The sequence below is a fragment of the Oryzias latipes genome, chromosome 21 (genome assembly GCF_002234675.1).
Source record: "Oryzias latipes chromosome 21, ASM223467v1".
NCBI lineage: Eukaryota > Metazoa > Chordata > Actinopteri > Beloniformes > Adrianichthyidae > Oryzias > Oryzias latipes.
The window spans coordinates 6,706,775-6,728,283 of NC_019879.2; the positions used below are offsets into that span (position 1 = coordinate 6,706,775).

At 39.1% G+C, this 21,509-nt stretch overlaps 1 protein-coding gene across 1 annotated transcript in view; it reads right to left on the bottom strand.

Annotated features, from left to right (window-relative positions):
- Positions 1-1,821: 1,821 nt before the first annotated feature.
- The window catches only part of ssfa2 (sperm specific antigen 2), a 41,620-nt gene continuing 21,932 nt past the window's right edge, over positions 1,822-21,509 (bottom strand). Inside the window, exons 9-22 of the mRNA XM_023950548.1 lie at positions 19,565-19,712; positions 17,035-17,095; positions 12,178-12,285; positions 11,261-11,576; positions 10,639-10,846; positions 10,172-10,214; positions 9,846-9,904; positions 8,181-9,620; positions 7,647-7,703; positions 7,310-7,434; positions 7,101-7,215; positions 6,254-6,319; positions 5,852-6,169; positions 1,822-4,403 (exon numbers count right to left, since the gene is read on the bottom strand). Coding sequence (XP_023806316.1) covers positions 4,296-4,403; positions 5,852-6,169; positions 6,254-6,319; positions 7,101-7,215; positions 7,310-7,434; positions 7,647-7,703; positions 8,181-9,620; positions 9,846-9,904; positions 10,172-10,214; positions 10,639-10,846; positions 11,261-11,576; positions 12,178-12,285; positions 17,035-17,095; positions 19,565-19,712 — 3,172 coding nt within the window. The 3' untranslated portion in view covers positions 1,822-4,295. The remainder of the gene's footprint in view (positions 4,404-5,851; positions 6,170-6,253; positions 6,320-7,100; positions 7,216-7,309; positions 7,435-7,646; positions 7,704-8,180; positions 9,621-9,845; positions 9,905-10,171; positions 10,215-10,638; positions 10,847-11,260; positions 11,577-12,177; positions 12,286-17,034; positions 17,096-19,564; positions 19,713-21,509) is intronic.

Below are 21,509 nucleotides of genomic sequence, written 5' to 3' on the forward strand. Positions count from 1 at the left end.
TTCAACTAACGACTCAATTTAACGCTTAAATTAGATTGGAGTTCAATTCTCCCTGTGTTTTCGTGTCGCTTTGTCAAACTTCGGCCGAAGGGAGAAAACACAAGTTAACACACTCTCCTCTGTACTTTCAAAATAAAAGTAAAAACAGAATCCAAACGACTTTGCCCAGAGACCATAATTATATTGCACTACTGATAAAAACCTAATTTTCGACGTGAAGAATGTATTATATTTTATGATACAAAATAGATATATTTTAAAATCCTCCACAGATCGCAGACCCAAACAACACAGACACTTTGAATTGACACTTTGGAATGGACGTGAATGCTGAATCCTCCAAAGATGAAGATTTTTTACATTGATGATTAGTAGTTTTTATGAAAGTGTTGTTCTGAGGTTTGTGAGAAAAAACTCACTGAAAAAACAAAAACAAATGGACAACAGTGCTTTAAGACCTAACCTTGCAAAAATGAACAAATGTTAACAAAAAATTGCCGGTAGCTCCCATTTCTGTACAAAGAACTGAATGAAATAACTTCAAAACATAAATCAAGAGGTGGTCATTAGCTTTTAGGAAAAATAAGTACATTTTGGTTGTATTCTTAGAGTCGTTGGCATTGATATTTTGCCCACCTTGCAGCCAGGGGTGACCACAGCTCAGCAAACCTTACTAATAAAGCGGTCAAAATTTGTAGTAAAGATGCTCACCTTGTTTTCAGTGATGACACTGAACTAGAACCTTTTGAAATTAAAACCAAATTAATTTATCATCTTTGTATAAAAGCATTACTTTTCATTTTGGCTGCACATTCTAAAGGGAAATTGTGGTGTAAGATTTGTTGCAGAATATAAACTCACCAAACTTCAGGCATTGATTAGGTATGATATTTATACAATACTTTATGAACACTTTCTCCTGTTTTTTTTAGTGATTGTTAATGACAAACTGAATAAAAGCTGTTATATATTTTCCCCATATACGATGGTCAGAGGGCTGCATGGTGGTGTAGTGGTATGCCCTCTCTCTTCACAGTGAAAAATGCCTGCTTTGAATCATGGCTGGGTCCTTTGGAGTTAGCATGTTCTCTCGTCTTTCATTCCTCCCTCTGCATATTTAAATGCATTGTAGGTTAGTTGCTCATTCTAATTTCTCTCCAGGTGTGAGTGTGTTGTTGCCTAGCCCTGCAACCTATACTAGCTGTACCTGATCCTTGCCCAACAACAGCTGGGATAGGCTCCAGCAGCCCTGTGATCCCAAATGGGATTAAGCTGGTTAAGAAAATGGATGTAGGATTTTCTCTAGGTATAGACAATCAAATTTGAAAGGTGACTTCACCTCTTGACCACACTCCTGTTTCCTCTAATATCATGTAGTTGTCTTCAACTAATATCAAAGAGAATCAAATGCAATTGCCCTCGTCTTTCATAAAACCTTTTATTCCCCTTTTAAAAAGCTTCGTCAGTTCTGACTAACGAAAGATGAGTTTTGAGACTTTGGATCAATCCCTCCGAAATGCCATTTAATCACTTCCATCCACTCATCCTTCTATGAAGTCAGATAGTGGTTTGTTCTGGTCTGGCAGGTTTTATTGCCTGTAGAGCAGAATCAAAGCTTCATTTATTATTGCAGTTTAAATGTAATTGAGAACAAAACAATCATTTCAGTCTGGAATTTAATTTTAAAAAAAAGATTCAAGTCTCCCATCAGTTTTCGTTATACTTGGAAAACGAAATAAAATGTTATGTTTGACTGGACTTCACGGGTCATCTACATAGCTTCTTCAGCTTTATCTTTATATAACCACACAAACACATTTGTACAGAAAATAAATACATTTTTATTATTCTTTTCTCTACAGATCGTCTCCTCCCTATATACCCCACTTACAACACATCCATACAGAATACAAATTATCATCAGCTAAACAACTGAAGAAATTAATAATCACCAAATAACCAATGTGTCGTGTAAAACATGAGTCCTCATCAGAGAAAGTGGATCGGACCAGCAGAACTGGAGTTAGGAAAAGTTAAAACACGGAGGAGAATCAGAGATCAAGGCTATTTAATGGTTTTCACATTGACTGAAGGAGAATATTTAGACATCTAGATCCTTTCTACACCAGTGGTGAATGTTGGAGAACCACAATGTCTGTAAGATTTAGTTATTACTGATGAGCCAGCCTTAGAGTATAGATTTATAGTTCAAACGTTCCATGCCATGTGCAGCACACAGCGGTTATCTCCCAAAAAAAGTTAAGTTCTAATAAAAGAGTCTGTGAAATGTTTTCACATTAGCATCATAAAACGTGTTTTGATGCCTGAGTGCCTTGGAAAGGCTGACATTTCTCTCCCCCAGTAAATGGTTTTCTCTCTGCATACATTCAAAAAATAACAGCATGGTATGGAAAAAACATTCACACAGTATTATGATGTATAACAGAGATTAAAGAAATGTGCATTTCATTTTCTGACTTAAAAATGTAGCTCGACCAGAAAAAGGAGTGAATCCCATAGTACATAATCATCACTGAGCTAACAGCCTCTTTACCTAAATTAATTCACATTATTGAACACAGGTTTGTCGCTCCTCCCTCCGATCGTATCATCATCCTCATCACTGTTGCCGTGACAACTTACTGGAACCTCTAACCTCCGAGCTTCTGCGCTTTAAGACATCACACAACTTTTTCATGGTGACTGGTTCAGACTGCTGCACCCACACAGCAAAGGCTGCTGCTTACTGTCTTTGCACAATAAAAAACAGGAAACAGTTTTGAAACAGAACAATAAACACCTTCCAGCAGTTACAAAACTTTTACTTTCATTGTTTAATCGTCATAAAAAACTAAAAAACAGTTATTTCCTTTAATTGAATGAAAGTAGTGATTTTGATTCAGGTTTACAATTAGTTTCAATTAGCAACATTTGGTATTCATGCTAAAAATTATTTCTGATTTCTATTAAACTGAAGGTGGCATCAGCTCCCCCCCCCCCCCCCCCCCCAGGTTACCTGATATGTTAAAGTGTCAAGCTAAAGTTGAAAGGTCAGGCTCACGATGATGAAGATGATGATGATGATTTTTCATTATACCTCTGATGTGTATTATAACATATTAGATTCACTGTGAAATGTGCTTAGAAGATAGAAGATTTAGAAATTAGATAGTTTGCATAGGAAAAATCTTTAAAAGGCAGACGGAACATATTCAATGCCCAGCAAAAGCCATGCAAACAAGCAAAAGGGTAATAAAAAAGCCCCTCTACTGCTCTAAATCTCTTTTTGGTTTTTAATCTAATTTTTTTCACCATGCTACTAAAATGAGGATTTTGTAGCAAAAGAAATACAACCTATATGTGGATTTGTTTTTAATGTTTATTAAATAACTTTAAAAAAAATCATGATTGGCTAGCGTGTATTATCTTTTTATTTTTGTTTTCTGTGTTTTGATAATATCATGGAATGAAAAAAAAAATACTGTGAGTTTTAGAATTTAGGATACGTTTTTCTCAATCAGCATCTTTGTTTCTGTGCCTTTTTTAAACTCACTATTTTAATACTGGATACATGTTTAAAATAATAATACATTTGGAATACAGAGTTGAATGATTTTCATGTCATTTTCAACTGCCACAAGCAGCACAAACTCAATCTATTGAAATATTTGAGGCTGTAACTCCAGAGATCTGTCCCCTAAGAAAACAGCAAAAGAAAATTTAAAGAAGTATCCTACTTTCTAAACTCTTATTTTTGTATTTCTGAACACATGGTAGCATTTCCTTCTTTTCGTATATTTTAGGCAATTATTTTTTCCTTAAGATACACTATACAGACAGCAGTGTGTTGATGTAAAAACAAGAAAAGTTAAATTATTTTATCAATAGTAGTATTTACAATATAATCCTAATCTGATCTACGGCTAAATTTTTGTCTTGGTGCAAAATATGAATTAGTATGTCATTAGTAGTGGTGATAATGGCAGCAGTGGTTTTTTTGATGATAATATTGGTGACGACAGCTGTTTCCTAAGGCGGAAACCTAGAAAGTAAATTTCATTGGGAATTGGGAACTGGACTGTGTTCCCAGCATGCATCAGAGCGATTAGAGCGAGGAGACTCTTGTACGTGACACATGTGCTTCTTTCTCAGTGCTACAGATCTACAGTGTTACAGACATGTGTTGTTCCTCAGTGTTCCTCAGAGTTACAGTGTTGGAGACAGGCAGTGGTGTTGCTCAAGCTGTGTTTACTCAGGCTGGCAGTGAAAGGAGGGGTAGGGTTCTACTGTCGTCACTACAGGGGTTGTTGCTTGGTCGAGAGGGCTGAAGCTCGCGGGGAAACAGCAGCTAACAGTTCGCTGTAGATCTCCCGTCGTATTTCTTGTGCCACACTTTCTCGAATCTGTAAGAATTGAGTCAGAGCAGATTAATCAGCTGTGATAGGAAAGCTTTTTGATATAGTGTAATGAAATTAAAAACACTTTGCCTCATTACCTTGACAAACAACATTTTTTTCCTGTGTTGCATGAACAACTAAGCAGGGGCTCCCCCACCAGATACAGAAAGGTGGTAGCTTTTTATTTCAGTAATTCGTTTGAATATCAAGGTCATTAATTCCAGACAGGAAGTGAAATTAGCATTTTAAAATGTAATTACAAATCTGTTCAATCGTTGGTGCTATTTTAGGTGAAATTGTTGCTATGAGATTTTTATTATGCCTTGTACTAAACTTGATTTGTTTGGATTTCTTTAACAAAAACATAAATTAGGTAAATTATTTTCTGTTGTACATGTTTATTTCTTTTTTGAATGAACTGTAGATTGACTCTCTACTTCGATGAAATTTTGTGTAAAAATTTGCTCCTTTTTATGTTTTTTACAGCAAAACATAATATGTTTATTTGGGGGATTCCAAATCAAAAGGTTTAAAAATGAAAATCATGTTTTTGGTGTTTTTAACATATTATTGTAGCATTTTTCTCATATACATATAAGAAAATTAAGCATAAAATTGCATTTCTGAGTATTTCTTTATTCAACTCATTGTGAATCAGGAGCAGAAGAAAAAAAGTTTGAAAAATCTTGTAGTTGTTGCGTAAAATGTACGCTGGGTTGGCCACAAGCTCCCTGGTCCGCTCCATTCTAATGCGTCCACTGGTAGCCGAATGGATCCATGTACGTATTTGTATTCCTCGTCTGAGCTGACACCTGGATCAAAACTGCACGACTGGATAGCTTCAATGTTGCCTGCGTTTTTGTTGCACTGGTTATGTTAGGCTTTAGCGTGTGAGGGGCTGAAAGCTACCGCAAGAGAGTTTAAAAAAAGGAATGATGGGAAAATAAGGCAGTCCCACCCACAACTCAGAGGTGGATTTCCGACAAACTACTGCCACTCTGCAAATGCTATGACCTAGGAAATGACAGGTTTTTGATTTGGCCAAAAAAATGGCATAATCATAATAACAGACCACTGGGAACGCTTTTAAAAAAAAAATTAAAAGATGATCTGAGTGGGACTTTTTTTGACTGAATTAGCCAATTTTATGTAAATGGTTTGACAATTCAAAATGCATTTGTGGATAAAACAATAAATCTTTTTTTGTTTATTTATGACCTTTTTGTGGTTTGTCTTCAGATTTCTGGGGAGATTTCACCAAAATAATACAATTCAAATTAGAAGTGATTAGCATTTGCTCTCTAGGATCTAATCTCTAGGTCTTTCATAGAGCTTTAGACTGCTTATTTCACATGGTGGTCTGGTTCTCCGTTTACTGGTCTTCATGCTTCCTCCTTTTCAAACATACTAAACACAATGGGTTTGCAGTATTTCCATTGAGTTTTTACAGGTACCTCTCGAATAAGCTGTTGAAAGTTCTCCCCTTTGAGTGGTTCTGCAGCACCTTCCTGTTTAGAAGCTGCTTCTTCTTCTACTCCTTCATTGTCTCTTCCTTGGTCCACCTCCTCCCTCCCAGTAGATGCGTTAGGTCGAGGAGGGGGCATCGGGGTCAAATTGATGGAGGCTCGATACTGTTTCTGCTTGCCATCCCCTGCTTCTCCAAATTCTCTGACCGGACTGGAGGAGCGACTTGAAGGGCCGGGGGAGGGACTGGCGGCGTTGTAGCCAAGTTCCGACTGTAGAAGGTACTGTTCTCTGAGGAGGTCAGACATCTGAAGCGACAGGAAGACACAGAGTCAGATATTGAGCATTAAGCTACACAATGTTAGTGTTACATAACCAGTGTGTGCACTGACCGGCTCCATGGCTCTCAGCGCAGACACTGTTGAAAAACTGTCAACACTGCTGCCCCTGTGAAGACCCTAAGGAAGACAAGCGGACAGACAATGTTTCTGTGTTATCCGCTTTGCTTTAAAGTCATGAAGAACTTCAAAATAGAAGTCTAAACGTGAAACACATGGGTCAGGGTTGTCAGACTCTAGAGCTCAAATGCCAGTCTGCAGCTTTTTTTTTTTTAAATAAATTCTGCCTTACCTGCTGCTTATTACCTGGAAAAGGTGTGTTGAGCCAGTAAGGAGCTTCAATAGCAGATTAGTTGGAAAACATGTAGGACACTGACCCTTGAGGTCTGGAGTTTGACAACTGCTACGCGGGTCTTTTGGTGATTAAATGTCTGAAGTCACGTTCACACTGCCCTTGGCAATGCATGTTCAAGCGACCACTTTCAACGAAAAGTCTATGTAAATGAACAGAAATGTGCGTTTCGGGCTTCTCTGTTCAAATCTCTTGCGTTTGATGGAGTCACTTTGAATTTTTCGAAAATTGATCATTAAGGAGATATTATTAACTGTGGTTCGTGCCCAGCTTGAATTATATGACACCAAGTTTTTCATATATCGGAACAAAGCTATGAAAGAAAAAACCTGGAAGAAGAAGTGAAAATTGCTAAATTTGCACAGCTCCAACATCTTGCAACAAGCCTCCTCCAACCGTAGGTGGCGTTCATGCGCTAGCAAACAGTAGGAAAAACAAAAAGAAGAAGCCCCTCCCTGCTTGTCCAGTATGAACACCATAGGCCAAATGTGTGTTTAACACTTTCCGGAGCGTCAGATGGCTTTTGTGAACATTAAGACATGCACTCACTCTGCTGCACAAGTGCTGTGTCAGCTCCATCAGTCTGTCCTCCATCTGCTGTTCTAGTTCCTGGAGTTCTTCTCGGACCGCCGACCTCAGAGACTGAAGCTGCTCCGCCTCAAGTCTGTGGACAAACATACATTATAATCACTTTGTTTCATATTTTCAAACACCACCTCAGAGTGGATTACTGACTATGTTTGCTTTTTGTGACTCACCTGTCAGCAGGGCTCATGTGATTGTAGACTGGAGCTTGCTGTCGCACGATTGAAAGCTCCAGGTCCATCATCTGACGGCGGAACACGTTAAGACTCCGCCTTTTCTGCTGAAACTCTTCCAAAGGCTAAAAACAAAGTACAGACAACAACTTTCATCTGTTTATTCCAGGAAAGAAAAACTGAAGTAAATAAAAAACTTTATTCTGTATGAGAACGAGATTAAAACAGACGCGGAAGTGTGTGAACAAACACTGACAGTTGATCTACAGGTTTGCATGTACAAATAAATGATCGCAAGGAGAAAACAAGCTTCGAAAATGATAAAAAAAATCATTACCTGATGGCCGAAAGGAGCTCTCTGTTCACTAAACAAGTCAGGAGTGTTGACTCTGGTCTATAGGATGAAGGAAGCAAGATTGGGAAGAGAAATGGAGAAAAACAAGCAGACAATCGTCAGAAAGAACCCAGTAAATACATGGATATCTAAAGAGATGTGCAGCATTTTAGTTGGTGAAACATATATGAGCATATTATAGTATATGGACCCATTTTCAAGAAAGTCAAATTTAATCAGAGAAGTTTGCTCAACTAAACCTGTGAAACACTGTAAATGACTACCACGTCATTTTAAAGCATTTTGCTCCATTTCCTGAAACCATCATTATATTACAAAAAGATATCGTTTGATTTAGTTAATTATTTTACTTTATAAATTTGAGAGAACTGAGGGACATCAGGAACATTTAGGGCAGTTTTGCCTTCAGTGTTTTTCATCTGTAAAATAATTCCAAAAGGAGCTAAAAGAAAAATGTAAAAACTGTAAAATTTACTCGAAGATGTGAAATTTCTCTGAAACGACAAAAGAACTGACCTGACTGAGTTGGTGAACTGTTTCCCTGATGTCATGAAGAACCCGCCTGAGCTGCACCTCCGTGCTGGATGGGTGGTAGCCGGCAGCTGGAGCAGCAGGTAAAGTGAAAGCTGGATGGACACCGGGCTCAGAGGTTGGGTACCGGGGGAACGGTTGATACCGTTGTTGATCCCGAAAAGGCAAAGTATAGCATGGATAGTTGTAGCTTGGGTTGAGTGTTGGGGAAGATCGATAACCTAAAGGACTGCCACAAGCACAAGATGGGTACAAGTCGACGAGGCTCCTGGACAGAGGGGGAGTAGCTGATATGGGGAGACTAGATTGACTGGAATAGTCGTCGAAAAATTTCCTGATGTAGTGAGGAGGACTATAATAAGGGGGATGTGGATGAGCATTCATACTTCCTGGACTAGGACTTGGAAACACTGATTGTCCTTGACTCCCGCTTTGATGGTTTGGGTAGGTGCTCTGAGCCTCCTGGGACAGTCTGGGCTGCTGACCGGACAAAAACTCTGGAACACTCAGAGTGTCACCTCTTTTACACAAAACAGGAGACGGGCTGATGCTGCCTAGAGAAGAGGAGGATCCTGGACGTTGAGGTGAGAGTCTAGACTGGATTTTGTTCAAACCAGGGTTAATATAAAGAGTGGACACACAGTTACTTTTACCATCCTTCGTCTCCTTCTTGTTATTGGGCACCTCTTCTTCCTCTGGAGTCTCTGGAACACATTTGTAGGAGTAACTAGGAGGAGTGCAAAATGCTTGGCCTTGTCCAAGCTGGATTCTGACAGAGGACACAACTCTGGACGGCGAGATGAAGGAAGAAGGCAAGGATGAGGATCTCTGCAAAGGGAACCCTCGTCTTCCTCGTCTTAATGCTGCATGTTGAGAGGGGCTGCTGCTGGTTTTCAGGCGCTGTTTGACACGATTCAAGGCACAGACAATGGGAGAGAGTGGTCCCTCAAGATGAGGCTGAGGAGACTCCTCAGATGTTCTTGGCTCTAAATTAGTCTCATCTTCAGCTTCCGGTATTGATAGCTCTTTGTCCGTCACATTCTGAATAGAGTTCTCTGTGTGCTGTGGTTCTTGTGAACAAACAGGCAGATTCTCTCTGGTTTCTAATTCCGGTTGTGGTTCCTTTTCAAACCCAGGTGTGCTCTGGGAAGAATCCATTTCTGTGTGACTTTTGTCCTTGCCTTCAGTTTTTTCCAATTCTGATATCTCTGGATGAACTGTGCTCACGGGGAGTTGATGTAGAATCTGTTCTGAGGAGCCGTCACCTGCAGCCTCTTGTCTTGAGTTGCTACTTTCATCAGGATTTATGGCCTGATGGGCTGAGGGCAAATCAAAAGCTGGTTGGTCCAGTGCGTGGGGTGTGCTGACGTCTTGTGAAGGCTGAGATGTCACCGTTGTCTCGCTGTCGTGGCTGTCTGAACGCTCCTGTAGGTAAAAAGAGATAAATTTAAATGAAAAGGATGGAAAAGGAACTGAAATACCACAGAAAACCCAGTCCACTAACAAAAATATACTGATGATCTTTTAGAATGAATTCCATTCCAAATCATACATAAGTTTCAAGAAATTATTTTAAGAAATGAAAGCTGCTCATCAGTAATTTAACAACATGAGGAGAATAAAAACATCTACAGAGTTCCAAAAACAAACCTTTTTGAATTCCACAAATCCACTGCTGTCAGATTGTTGACTCTCCGATCGTGAGAACTCTAGAAGACAGAAATATTACAAGTATTAAAAGATATATAATATTATTCTTTTTGTGTCCTGCAGATGGCAGACTAAAAAGAGAATTTAATAGACAACACAGCTCTTTTTACATATGTTAAGTCGGCACAGACTTTGGGGGTGGTTTGTGACGCAGTGACATCATAAATACTCAAACTTGTATCCATACCAATCTGGGTTAAAATCCAGTCATTTATTTGAGGGATGTCTGTAACTGAATAGTAGAAAACAAATGAATCTGAGCTCACCGTTGTGTTTGGATGTCACAGCCTCCTTCTCGGTAGCAGAAATCTAAAATGCAAAGGAGAACATTAAACAATTTGATTGAACATTTTTTCAATAAATAAATGGATCAGACAGGTTTAAAGCTAAATTCAGATCCATTGCTGCAGAACTATGAAGTTAATTGTTTTTTTTATTCTGACATCTTGATCTCTTTCTTTTTGTCATCTCTTTCGACTTTTTTGTCAGAAAATTAATTCCCCCTTCACTCAGTGTTCTGATGTAAAGAACAGAGGATTTCGCCTTTATCTGCGTAAATCAGACTAGACACTTTGAAATGCCTTCTGACCACAGAGTAATAAACAGCTTGCATAATATGACTGAGTAAGAAAAAGATTAAAGTTAAAGGAATCAGCATTAACATCGTGTTAGCTGAGCAGGAAGAAGCTTTCCTGCGATGCCAGAATAAAATCAACCCAGACAAAAGCCTTACCTCCTCTATTTCAAAAGAGTCTGTGGTGTTTGAACATCCTTTGTCCGCCTGAGGCGGCACCAGCGTGGAGGGATCTTCCTCTGTAGAAAAGGAGGAGCTGTTCTCCTCCAAGGCCGGTTGAGGTTCATTCACGTCTGCTCTGTGGTGGACTGACTGAGGGTTCGGAGACTCCAGTTGATGCTCCGGTGCTGTGCTGCTCTGTTCAGGGCTGATAAGAGGATGTTTGTGAGCCACGGCAGAACAGAAATAAAAGGGAGACAGTCACATTTACTACAGATCGCATGCACTCTCAAAATAGCTGCTTTGAATATGAGTGGACAAAAAAAAAGGGGAAACTTTATTTCCTCTGACCATGGTCACTTTTTGGCACATCTGCATATTCGCTACATTTTTACTTCAATAGATGATTGATATTCATATTATTAAAATGATTTTTATAGCACACTTCTTTTTGTCTGTTTTCATCTGCTAAATGTGGATTCTGGCAGTTAATAAAGTGAAGTCTTTACTAACTCATCTCATAGTGAAGATATGCTTTAAAAGGAAGTGTTTTCTTTTAATCATTGCTGAACTTAAAGTTGCTTTGTTGCTACAAAGTGGTTGAATAATGTTTAATGGCTACCTGGTGTCCATCAATTGATCTCCCTCTTCACTCCCGCTGGTTTTCTCTTGAACTGTTGGAAGGACAGTGACTTTACCCTCCTGTGCCGGAGCGCTTCGTGTGTGACCGTTGGCGAGTGCGTGATTGGGGGGGGTCTGCTGTTCATTTAGCTGCAGGGGCTGTACAGTTGAATTAGGTTCTTCAGGTTTGGTGGGACTCTGAATCAAGCTTTGTTTGCTCAACTTGCGGAATAATTTGGCAGCGGTTTTTGCAGAGTTCATCTTCTTGAGAGGAGGAGGAGCCTCGACTCCTCCTGCTGATTCTCTCCCCACACCACCTGACAGAGACACGGGACAGCGATCAGATTTAAAAAAAACATCACCTTATCCTCCGGTGATGCTGTCAGCTGACTTCAAATGCAGTGTAAGAACCAGAGCTCATTTAGTTGTGTGGTGGTTAGTGAGAAGGTCCTGGTTCAAATTCCTGGTGTGTCCTTTCTGTGTGGAGTTTGCATGTTCTCCGTTTTCTCACTCCTGCTTCCTCCAAACTCGTGGTTCATAGATTGATTGGTGAATCTAAAGTTATCCTTAGGTGTGAATGTGTGTCCCTACGATGGACAGGTGAATCATCCAGGGCAAGGGTGTCAAACTCCAGGCCTCCTACTTGTTTCCCTGAAATCCTGCCTTATCTGCTGCTGATTACTTGGATCCGGTGTGTTTTTCCCAATAAGGAGCTTCAATGGCAGGTTGGTTGGAAAACATGTTGGGCACTGGCCTGGACTCTGACACCCCTGATCCAGGGTGTACCCAATATTTCTAACAGCGAGTGTCAAGTAAGTGTTTTTTAAGTTAATTGACGCTAGTGTTTCTCTATCCCAGCCCTTAAGCATATGCGTTCTCCACAGTTGTCTTGTTTTCTAACATAGCTTCTACGATCACCTTGTTCTGGCATGCTGATTTGTTGAACTGGCTGTCCAGAGACCTGACCGTAAAGGTTGATGAATTCATTAGCAACTGTTGTCAAGACCTGAATCTGACGGAAACGACCTGAGAAAGGCAGAAAACAAAGAGAAAAGTCAACAAGAGCAACGCTTCTAAAACAAAACCGAAAGCTCAATATAAAACACAAACACAGGGAAGAGTGCCAACTAAGTGGCACTACTTGCTTACTTTAGTTTTCTACCAAACTGCTGTAAAAACACTGCATTTGCTCCCAAATTTCTGAAAAATGTTTCTGGTAAAGTCAGTTCAACTGCAACTAAGAGGTGTGCTTATGATGCTTTTAAATGTGGCTTGTTTCCTTGCTGTTAGCGACCAATAAAAATACTATAACTGACTGACTGTTATCGTGGAATTCAAGCTATGACGTTTTGTTATTAAGACTTAGAAATGTGCAAAAATGTTCCTATGAGCACAACGAGGTAAATGGTTGATATGTTCAGGCTGTTGGTGCAAAAGGATTCTGCAGCCTCAGCATCAAAATTTTTCCAAATCTTGCTAAATAGTTCAGGAGACCACTGTCTTCTCAGATTCCCCTCACTGCTCTACAGGACTGGAACCCCACATCTATTAGCCTGGAGACGGAGCTGATCGTCTGTTCAGAAAAGTTGTTGAAAGTGATTCCCTGAATAAACTTGGTGACAGAAAACTAAGCTGGGGTGGAAAATATCTGCTCCAAAAAAGCTCAAACTAGTTGGTTCGACCCCAGCAAAATAAACGATTTTAACATTAAAAATGCCTGTTGAGGCATGGTGACAAAAATTCCTTTTGAACTTTCCACTCAACTCAAATATGTTTGAGTAACATTTGCAAAAGATGTAAAGCTGCCATCATTGCGGGTGAAACAAAAGCAACAAAAGAGACTTAAATGAAGTGGGGGAAAAAAAGTTTTTACAAGAAACAAAAAAAAATGTGAGTTATTTTTTCTGCCATCTGTCACTTGCATGATAAAAAAAAAGCATTTATGAGCATGACCACTTATCAGGATGAGCTCCACCAGAAATGAGTCATGACAGGATGTTAACAGTGGGGTAAGATCTTAAATACAGTTGTAGCATTTTTCAGAAAATGAATTTAACAAGTAGGCCACTACATATATATTTTTAAAAGTAAACAAGGATAGGACTTAATGACTTTAAGATATAAAAGAACACATTAGAGCTAGGGTTAAATATCAGAGTGGCTCCTCCCTTCCTCCTTTCTCCTCCTGTTGAGGAAAACCCACCCCGAGTGTCATCTCTAACAGGATAATGACTTGCATGCCTTCCAACTTTTTCTCCTTCCTCGTCCTCCTGTCCTCTCCTCCATCCCTGGCTGTGTAAATACTTGTCAGCCGGTTATGAAAGCCAGACGTTTGTCTTTTGTGAATGCCTTGTGATTTACTTTAGTGACACCTGAAACTCAGCAGAGCAGCTCTCTGTCACATATTTTTCTGACCTCAGACAACCTGTTATAGGAGGAAAAAAACGTTCATATCTGTTCTCGATGTTTTGACAGTATATGATGAATTTATTTGATTTTTGATGGGGTACTGACAACTATCTAATGTTAATAAATTCACAATTTTGTGAGTGCTGACAAACTAAAAATGGGGGAAAAAGCATAACAATGGCACCCAGGAAACATGGGAGACAAGAACAAATATAGTCTTCATCAAGGCTTAAAACGCCTGGACCAACTAACCGCTAACCAAGCAGTATATAAAAGGCAAAGACCTTATTTGTTTTTATGATATAAGTATATGCTTCAACGTAAACACTAAGATACAATACAATTGTAACTGCAAGCAAAATCTTTTAAAGTCCCACATTGATCGTCTTTTGATTGTTCCCTTTTTATTACGATTATGCCAAAATAGGGCATAGTTTCTAGGTGGCAGTAGTTCATCTGAAATCTGTTGGCACGACGTAAGACCGCCCCTACTTCCCGTCATCCATCTGTTAACACTCTCCCCCACTAGCTTACTGCACCTCACAACCCCAACCTAACATGACGGGTGCAATTAAGATAGTGAACGTGATTGGAGCGTGATTGGAGCTATCCAGCCCTACAGTTTTTGAGCCAGGTACCAGCTCAGACGAGGAAAACAAAGACGTACGTGGGTTTACTGGTCTGCAAGTGGATGCATCAGAATGGAGCAGAGCAGAGTGCAAAGAGTCACGTCACAGCTACAATCTTTTTCAAATGTAATTTTTCTTGTCTGGTCCTGATACACAACAATTTGAATCAAGTAATACTCAGAAATGCAATTTGAAACTTAATTTTTATGGGAAAAATTCCACAAGAACCATGTTGAAAAAAAAAACACCAAAAGCAGTGAATGAGAAAAAAAGATTGACAAAATCAATGTATTAGTTTGCTCGTATTCTCTTTCACTTAAAGTAATTCAATCTTTGTATTATTGTTTCCTTTATCACTAAGAAAGCGTAAAATAAAATAAAAAGATATTCATGCCAACTTTAAACTAAACAAAATGTAACTGTTGACATTTAGAATATTGATGGGACACAAAGATGACTTCAGTACGGCCATAAAGTCTCTGAGTTTGGACTAAATATGAAAGAATTTGACCAGAAAGGTGGTAACATTGAGTTGGTATATATTTTACTTTGTTAATTAAGCCTGAAAAAAGTAAAAAAATAAAATAAAAAAAAAGGAATCATAGAAAAAAACTGCAGATTCTGACGTCAGAGACATTTTAGACACAAATCTTGTAACAGCAGCCGGCTGATGCTGGTAATGCTGCACAAGTGTGTTTCCGGCTGACTGCTGACACAGCATTAATGCTCACACTGAGGATCCTATAACAGGAAGAGAGGGAGAAGCGAAAAAGACACATACCCAGTCCTTTTTTTCCCCTTCACATCCCAGGAGAGGTTTTTTTTTATGGTGAGAACAGATCTTACATAAGGAACAACAACAACACTGACACACACGTGTTTGGGTTCCAGGGAACCAGTGGAAGAACACCAGAATGTCCTGGAAAAAAGGAAGAAAGCTTCCAGGGACCACAAGCAGGTCTTAATATTCAAGGAGCAGCTCCATCTCTAAAGACAGTTTTTCAATCAAACTTTTATTAGGTCAGCTGGGATACCTTTGACATTGTGGTACTTTTAATGTTTTGCATCCAGGTCCTAAAAAGCAGCACGCCATAAAAGCTTCACTCACTTTATGCATTTTTTTGTCGTTTATTACATTTATTTAGCAGGTACTTTAATCTGAAGTAACTGACTACTATTTCTGAAGGCAAAGTGGGGTTAGGCGTCTCACCCAAGGACAGAATAACTTTAAATCCATAGAAATGAACCCCTTACTAAGTAGCTGATATATAGTTTCTAAATCCACTGCTCTACAGCCACATCCAGATTAGGCGTTTATCCCCAAAAACATAAGATGTAAGGGTTTTCATTCTCTATGGGGTCCTCTTTCCTATTTTCCAAATTTTAATGGACACAAAAGACCCAGGTTTCTAGCTCTATTGTGTTAATTTATGAATTAGCTCATCAAAAATGTGAGAAATACCCACTATTGTTTGTTGATGGTTTCTTAATTACACCTTTGTTTGGAGTCTTAAAGGGGAAGAACATTTTAAACAGCGGAAAATGGATAGCTTCACTGCCAAAAGTGACCCCCTTTCAAAAGAAGCAAGTCACAGAAGCTTTTCAGAAGCATTTGTCCGAGCATCTGCACTTCTTAATAACAGCAAACACTGCCGTTATCCACCTGATCAGCCAGATATTCTGCTGCTCTACAAAAGCTTGTAAACAAACTCCTCCACAGTAATTCAATCTCAAGCAAAAGGTGACAATCCACTTTTTTCTGACTGAGACTCAATACATTACAAGCGGATGTTGCTGCAAACTTTTCCATGTCTGCTATCAATCCCTGCTAATAGGGCAAAAAAAAAAAAACATAATGAAACTATTTTGGAAAAGTTTCTTAAAACTATCCTGAAGTGCAACAGCTCAGTTACAGTTAGAACACTAAATGTTATCTGGAGCGTGGCAAAGCATACAACAGTGAAACGGATGTATGCAATGTGGCATCACACAAAACGTTGGTCAACAAGTTTTATTTTTTGAAAAACTACTAAATTCTCCCCAACACATCCGACGTGACAAAAAGACATCCGCTACTTTCTAAAAGCGGCTTCGCCGACCGCTGTATTGAAACCCCCAAGCTAGCAAGGTTAACAAAAAACAAAAGTTTTTGGAAAGTTTTTTTCGCAGGGAAGAGTCAGTGAGGAAACGCTTCAGTCCGGGCCGGTCGGTAAAAATATTGCCCGTGGCTCTAAAAAGGTTGGGTTTAGAGTATTGTACTTTCCGCTGGGCAGTGATTCATGATCTCACACGAAAAGGTCCGTTACATCACTAAAACGGTTTAAGTGTCAAGAAGAGGAGAATCTTCTGTGCAAGTTTGAGCGTGTCTGCATCCTCAATTAGCGAGCCTGTGTGGACGCCGCTTTGGAAAGCAAAAAGAGGCCAGGATGTTAGGAGAGCAGAACTGCATATGCAAGTGTGTCTGCATGAGTGATTGTGTGTTTTTGTGGGACAAACGGATCTTTGTTCTTGTTGGCAGTGTTGTACAGGCAGTTGGCAGAACAGCTAAAAAAAAAGCTGAAGGACCCCACAAAGGACCACACAATAGCACTAGGAACAGAACAGGCTCCCTGTTCTAAAGTTTTAGAACGCAAACCTCTGAGTATTTTTTTTTACTAACTAACTTTTTGAGCGGGTCAGCAGCCAACTGCTGCAGCACAGGAGTCGACACATAAATGTTTATTAAAAAAGTACATACTTGTTAGAGCGTAGTTAGGGTTCTCCATTTCCATTCGCTGCTGCTGTGCTGCCAGGTAGACCTGTGAACATGAAATTAAATAAAGAAAATTGTATTTTAACATTTTTATTTAACATATTATAACACTCAATGCATATATTCATTTACTTCTGGAAAGTGTTAATACATGAAATCCTTAAAAGAATCCACTACAATCCTTTTGTGTCTGCTTAGGGTGTAAAATATGCTTTTTTTTTTTTTTGCTGTCATGTTTGATTATAACCAGTCCCTGTGTATAAAACGGCTCTCGAGGGACTTCTTAACATTTAATAGTAATAATACATTGTATTTATGAGCGCCTTTCACAGGACTAACATAAGGAGAACAAAACAAAACTCCAAAGAGAGGTGGGTGGGCTGCATAAATCAGGAAAGAGTAACTAAAGAAGGATCCAAATGTCTAAATGTGACTGTTCAAGGTTTGACACAGTAGTGGAAAATGAGTGGTTCTATGCATACTGAGCCACAAAATGGGTACATTTTTTGCCTAACTGTCATGAAAACTAGTCCCATTTAAAGAAAAACCTGCAGAGTTCAGTTGGAGAACAGGCTTATTTTTAGATGCACAATGTGGAAGTAGTTAAGCAAAAACAACACTTGAAAAGGTCAATTACCAAGAAAAAAGCAAACAAAAGACACAAACGTAAATTTGCTATATTTTTTTCCCATTGTGGTATCAAAACTCTTTATTGTGTAATATATTTTTCTTTATATTGTTTAAAAACGTTTGTTAAACTCAGGTCTAAAAAGGTTAACGTCACCATTGAGGACCACCCTGCCATGTCCTAATGCAATAGATTTAACAGCTGTTAAGACGTTTCACAGAAGAATGAAAAGGGAAAAAACAAAAGTCTGTTTTTGTGGTAGAAGTTTGAGCCATTTTACATCTGGAAAGCCTGAATGTGAAATTAAAAGCAAACAAAGAAATGTTGGCATAGTTTTTTCTCCTTTTCAGTTGTCAATCTCTTAATCATAGCATTTTTTTTGCAAAGACCTGCAATCCTAAAAACATTCAGAAAAATGTCAAATATTACTGTTATGGTTTAAAATTTAGCGTTTATGCCCACTTAATTCAGAGAATGGAGAAGTCAGGGTTTATATTTTGTGTAAGGTCCTCTATTATGCTACTTTTGTTTTACAATTTTAATGGACTCAAAAGGCCCAGGTAATCAGATTTTCAAATTGTGAAAATGCTTTCTTTTAGTGTCCCTCAATAAAATCTAAGTCTCTATTTAAAACTAATATTGAAATTTTTAAACCAGCAAATCAGGAGGGACTTCACACCACTCTGAGATAAACCTAATTATATTCTGTTGATCAAGACCTGAAATAATAGAATTCCTCTGCAGTTATTCAACCCCAGCCAAAATGTGATGATCCACCTTTTTTTTATAACCAAGACCATGGACTGTAAAAACAATGGATGAATCAAGGTGTGACATCACCCATAGAAAATGCCAATGTGGCAAAGTTCCTCACCGTGGCTTCCCGATACGGGCGCCACCATGTTGAAACCAGTCAACAGTGATTGATCTATGGCAACGGCGACAGTCGTTGCCATAGATACAATGACTCCGAGCAACTCGGACCAATCACTGTCGACTGGTTTCAACATGGCAGTGCACGTATCAGGAAGCAATGGTACTTCCTATTGGGGAACACGAGAAGGGAGGGGTTGAGCTCTCCGTTGTGTTTACAGTCAATGACCAAGACTCAGAATTGGAGCAGATGTTGCTGCAAACCTTTCCATGTCTGCTATCAATCTATGCTCAGCTGAGAAGAAAAGACCACATCATCTGCAAAGAAGCAAACCGAACGTTCTCAGCAAATATAAGCATCTCTTGACTCTCTAAAAAAGGAAGAAAAAAATAAGAATCTGTGGAAAAATACATTAAAACCATTGCTATAACATGCAATGATGTTTGTATTATTGCTCAAGTGCACCTGCTCAATCACATAGCTGAACACTGGAGCAAAATGTCATTTTGGAGCTTAGCCAAAAAAGATTAATCATGTATTCAAATGTAATCAATTCAATTTAAACCCAATTCAATAGGTTCAACGACCCATAAAACACTTTTCCCAATAACATGAAAAGAAGTTATTTTCCTGTTTGAAGGTAAAGCTATTATACATCTGGAATGCATAAATGCTTCTATAAACTAAACAAGGAATTTTTGACATATTTTATTCAGCTTTATATCTACTTGTCAACCTTTTAATTGCAAACACACAAGCAAATATCTACACTTTTAAAAAGGCTGCAAGTATCACACCAACTCATTTATTCATCTTCTTGGCCTATCCCGGCCACTTGTGGGCGAAGGCAGGGGGCACCCCTTGACAGGTCGCCCTGCTGGGACTTGAACCGGGGGCCTTCTTGCTGTGAGGCAAGAGCGCTAATCACTGCGCCACCATGCAGCCATCACACTAACTGATTAGGTGAAACAAACATTAGATTTTCTAAAGAACAAAACATTAGTTTAAAGCACCTTCGTGTCGATGCCTCGTGCTGAGGATGCACTGTTGAGGAACCTGGAGGGAACTCTCATGGACAGGTCCGGTTCTTCTTGACCAAATCCCAGATTTAAGAGGGTAATTATAGGGTCTTCTTCATATAGTTCCAGTAACTCTGAAATGCTGCACAGAGACATAAAATCCAGAAGTCAATCAGCTGGGTTGAATATCTCTTGAAAAAGTCTATATTCACACAGAGCATTTGAGCAACAGCATTCAACGAAAGTCTATGTAAACGCACATATATGCACGTTTCAGGAATCCTCTCACAATCCACGCGTAGCATCTATGGAATCGATTCTGTAGCATAATTACAAATAATAGTCAAAACCAGAAATGAAAATGAAAAATCAATCCGCCAAAATGCTTTTCCATTTCCTTCTTCAACACTGCTTATTCTGTCACTATCAGGTAAATGTGTAGCAAAATTCATTTAGAAATGTCTAATTTGACAATTAAACTGGATTAACAGAAATGTTTTTTCATTTTCAAAATGAAGCTGCATTTCTTGACTCAAAATGAAAATGAAAAATCAATACTTAAAAACCGCTTATTCTGTGTCATAATCAAAATGAAAATACAAAGAGGGGATTGCATATTCATTTTAACATCCACCCTGCAAAAACTGTCGCATGTCTCAATTCGAATAAGCATTTCCAGCTGGGAGGCGGGGCGATGATGTCAGTGTTATCTCCGTGTGTCCGGCTGCTAAGAGACACATGCTAGGAGCAGTGTTGCTTTGTGTTAGCGGCAGAGAAGAGGGCTTTGCGATGGTTGTGTGTTTGTGATGATTTTACACAGCTTCTCAGGACAACATAGCAGCATTTCCGCTTTCTGCGGACACACCGCGGTTCGTCGAACCCCCCGACAAGCTTTTTTTCTTCGGACTGGCTTCGCATAGCGGAGCGGAAAGCCCCGCGAATAATCAATGTTGAAGAAGAGAAGCAAAAAGCATTTTGGCAGATTGCTTTTTCATTTTAATTTTGAGTCAAAAAAAATACCAGCTTCATTTTGAAAATGAAAAAGCATTTCTGGTTTTGACTTTTATTTTTAATTATGCTACAGAATCGCTTCCATAAGAACCAGACTCTACCTGCAAAATGCACGGCCATTTAACGCACGTCAAAAGTTAAACCAGGCTGAACCTTGACCAAGTGGCGTATGGATGTCATCCTTTTCAAAACATCGAAGTGTCAACTGGTTAAAAAGCAATCATGAAGGAGAAATTAATAATTGCGATTTGTGCCAGGCAGGAATTATAGGACACCAAGTCTTTCATATGTCGAAAAAGAGCTGTGAAAGAGAAATCCTGTATAAAGATTTGTAAGATTTGCACCACGTGGACATTTCACACTAAGCCTCTTCCAACACTTGCATGTGCTAGTGTTGGGTAGAGACAGTCCAGTGTGAAAACCATATGATCACATTCATATTCTTGCCTGGTGTCTATGCAGCAATAAGAGTTAGTAAGTTGAAATACTGCGTAGATTTCCACTGGCTGTTCTGTGAACACTTTGGTTCTTCAGCGAGGAAGCCACAGCCATTCAGCAAATCTGATAGTGAGCAGTCCATCAGCCTGTCAATGACTCAGCTCTGAAGTGCAGCCTTAAGGATTCCTGACCTGCAGAAATGCTGCTTTACGATTAGAGAGGTCAAAAGGTCAAAGTTGGTTCACTTTAGACCAAATAACACAAGAGTTTGTAAAGAAGGCATCAGATAAACTGATACTATCTTATGCTAACCAATCTATCAATGAGACAATCAAGAACTCTTAGGATTCAATTATACTGATGAATAACATAGATACATAAATATGAACAACAACAGACTATTGTAGCTGTTCCAACAGGACAAACTAAAGTGAAGTTGAAACTCCTAATAGCTCTAATTAAAGTCATCCCCACTGCTGTATTGATAATT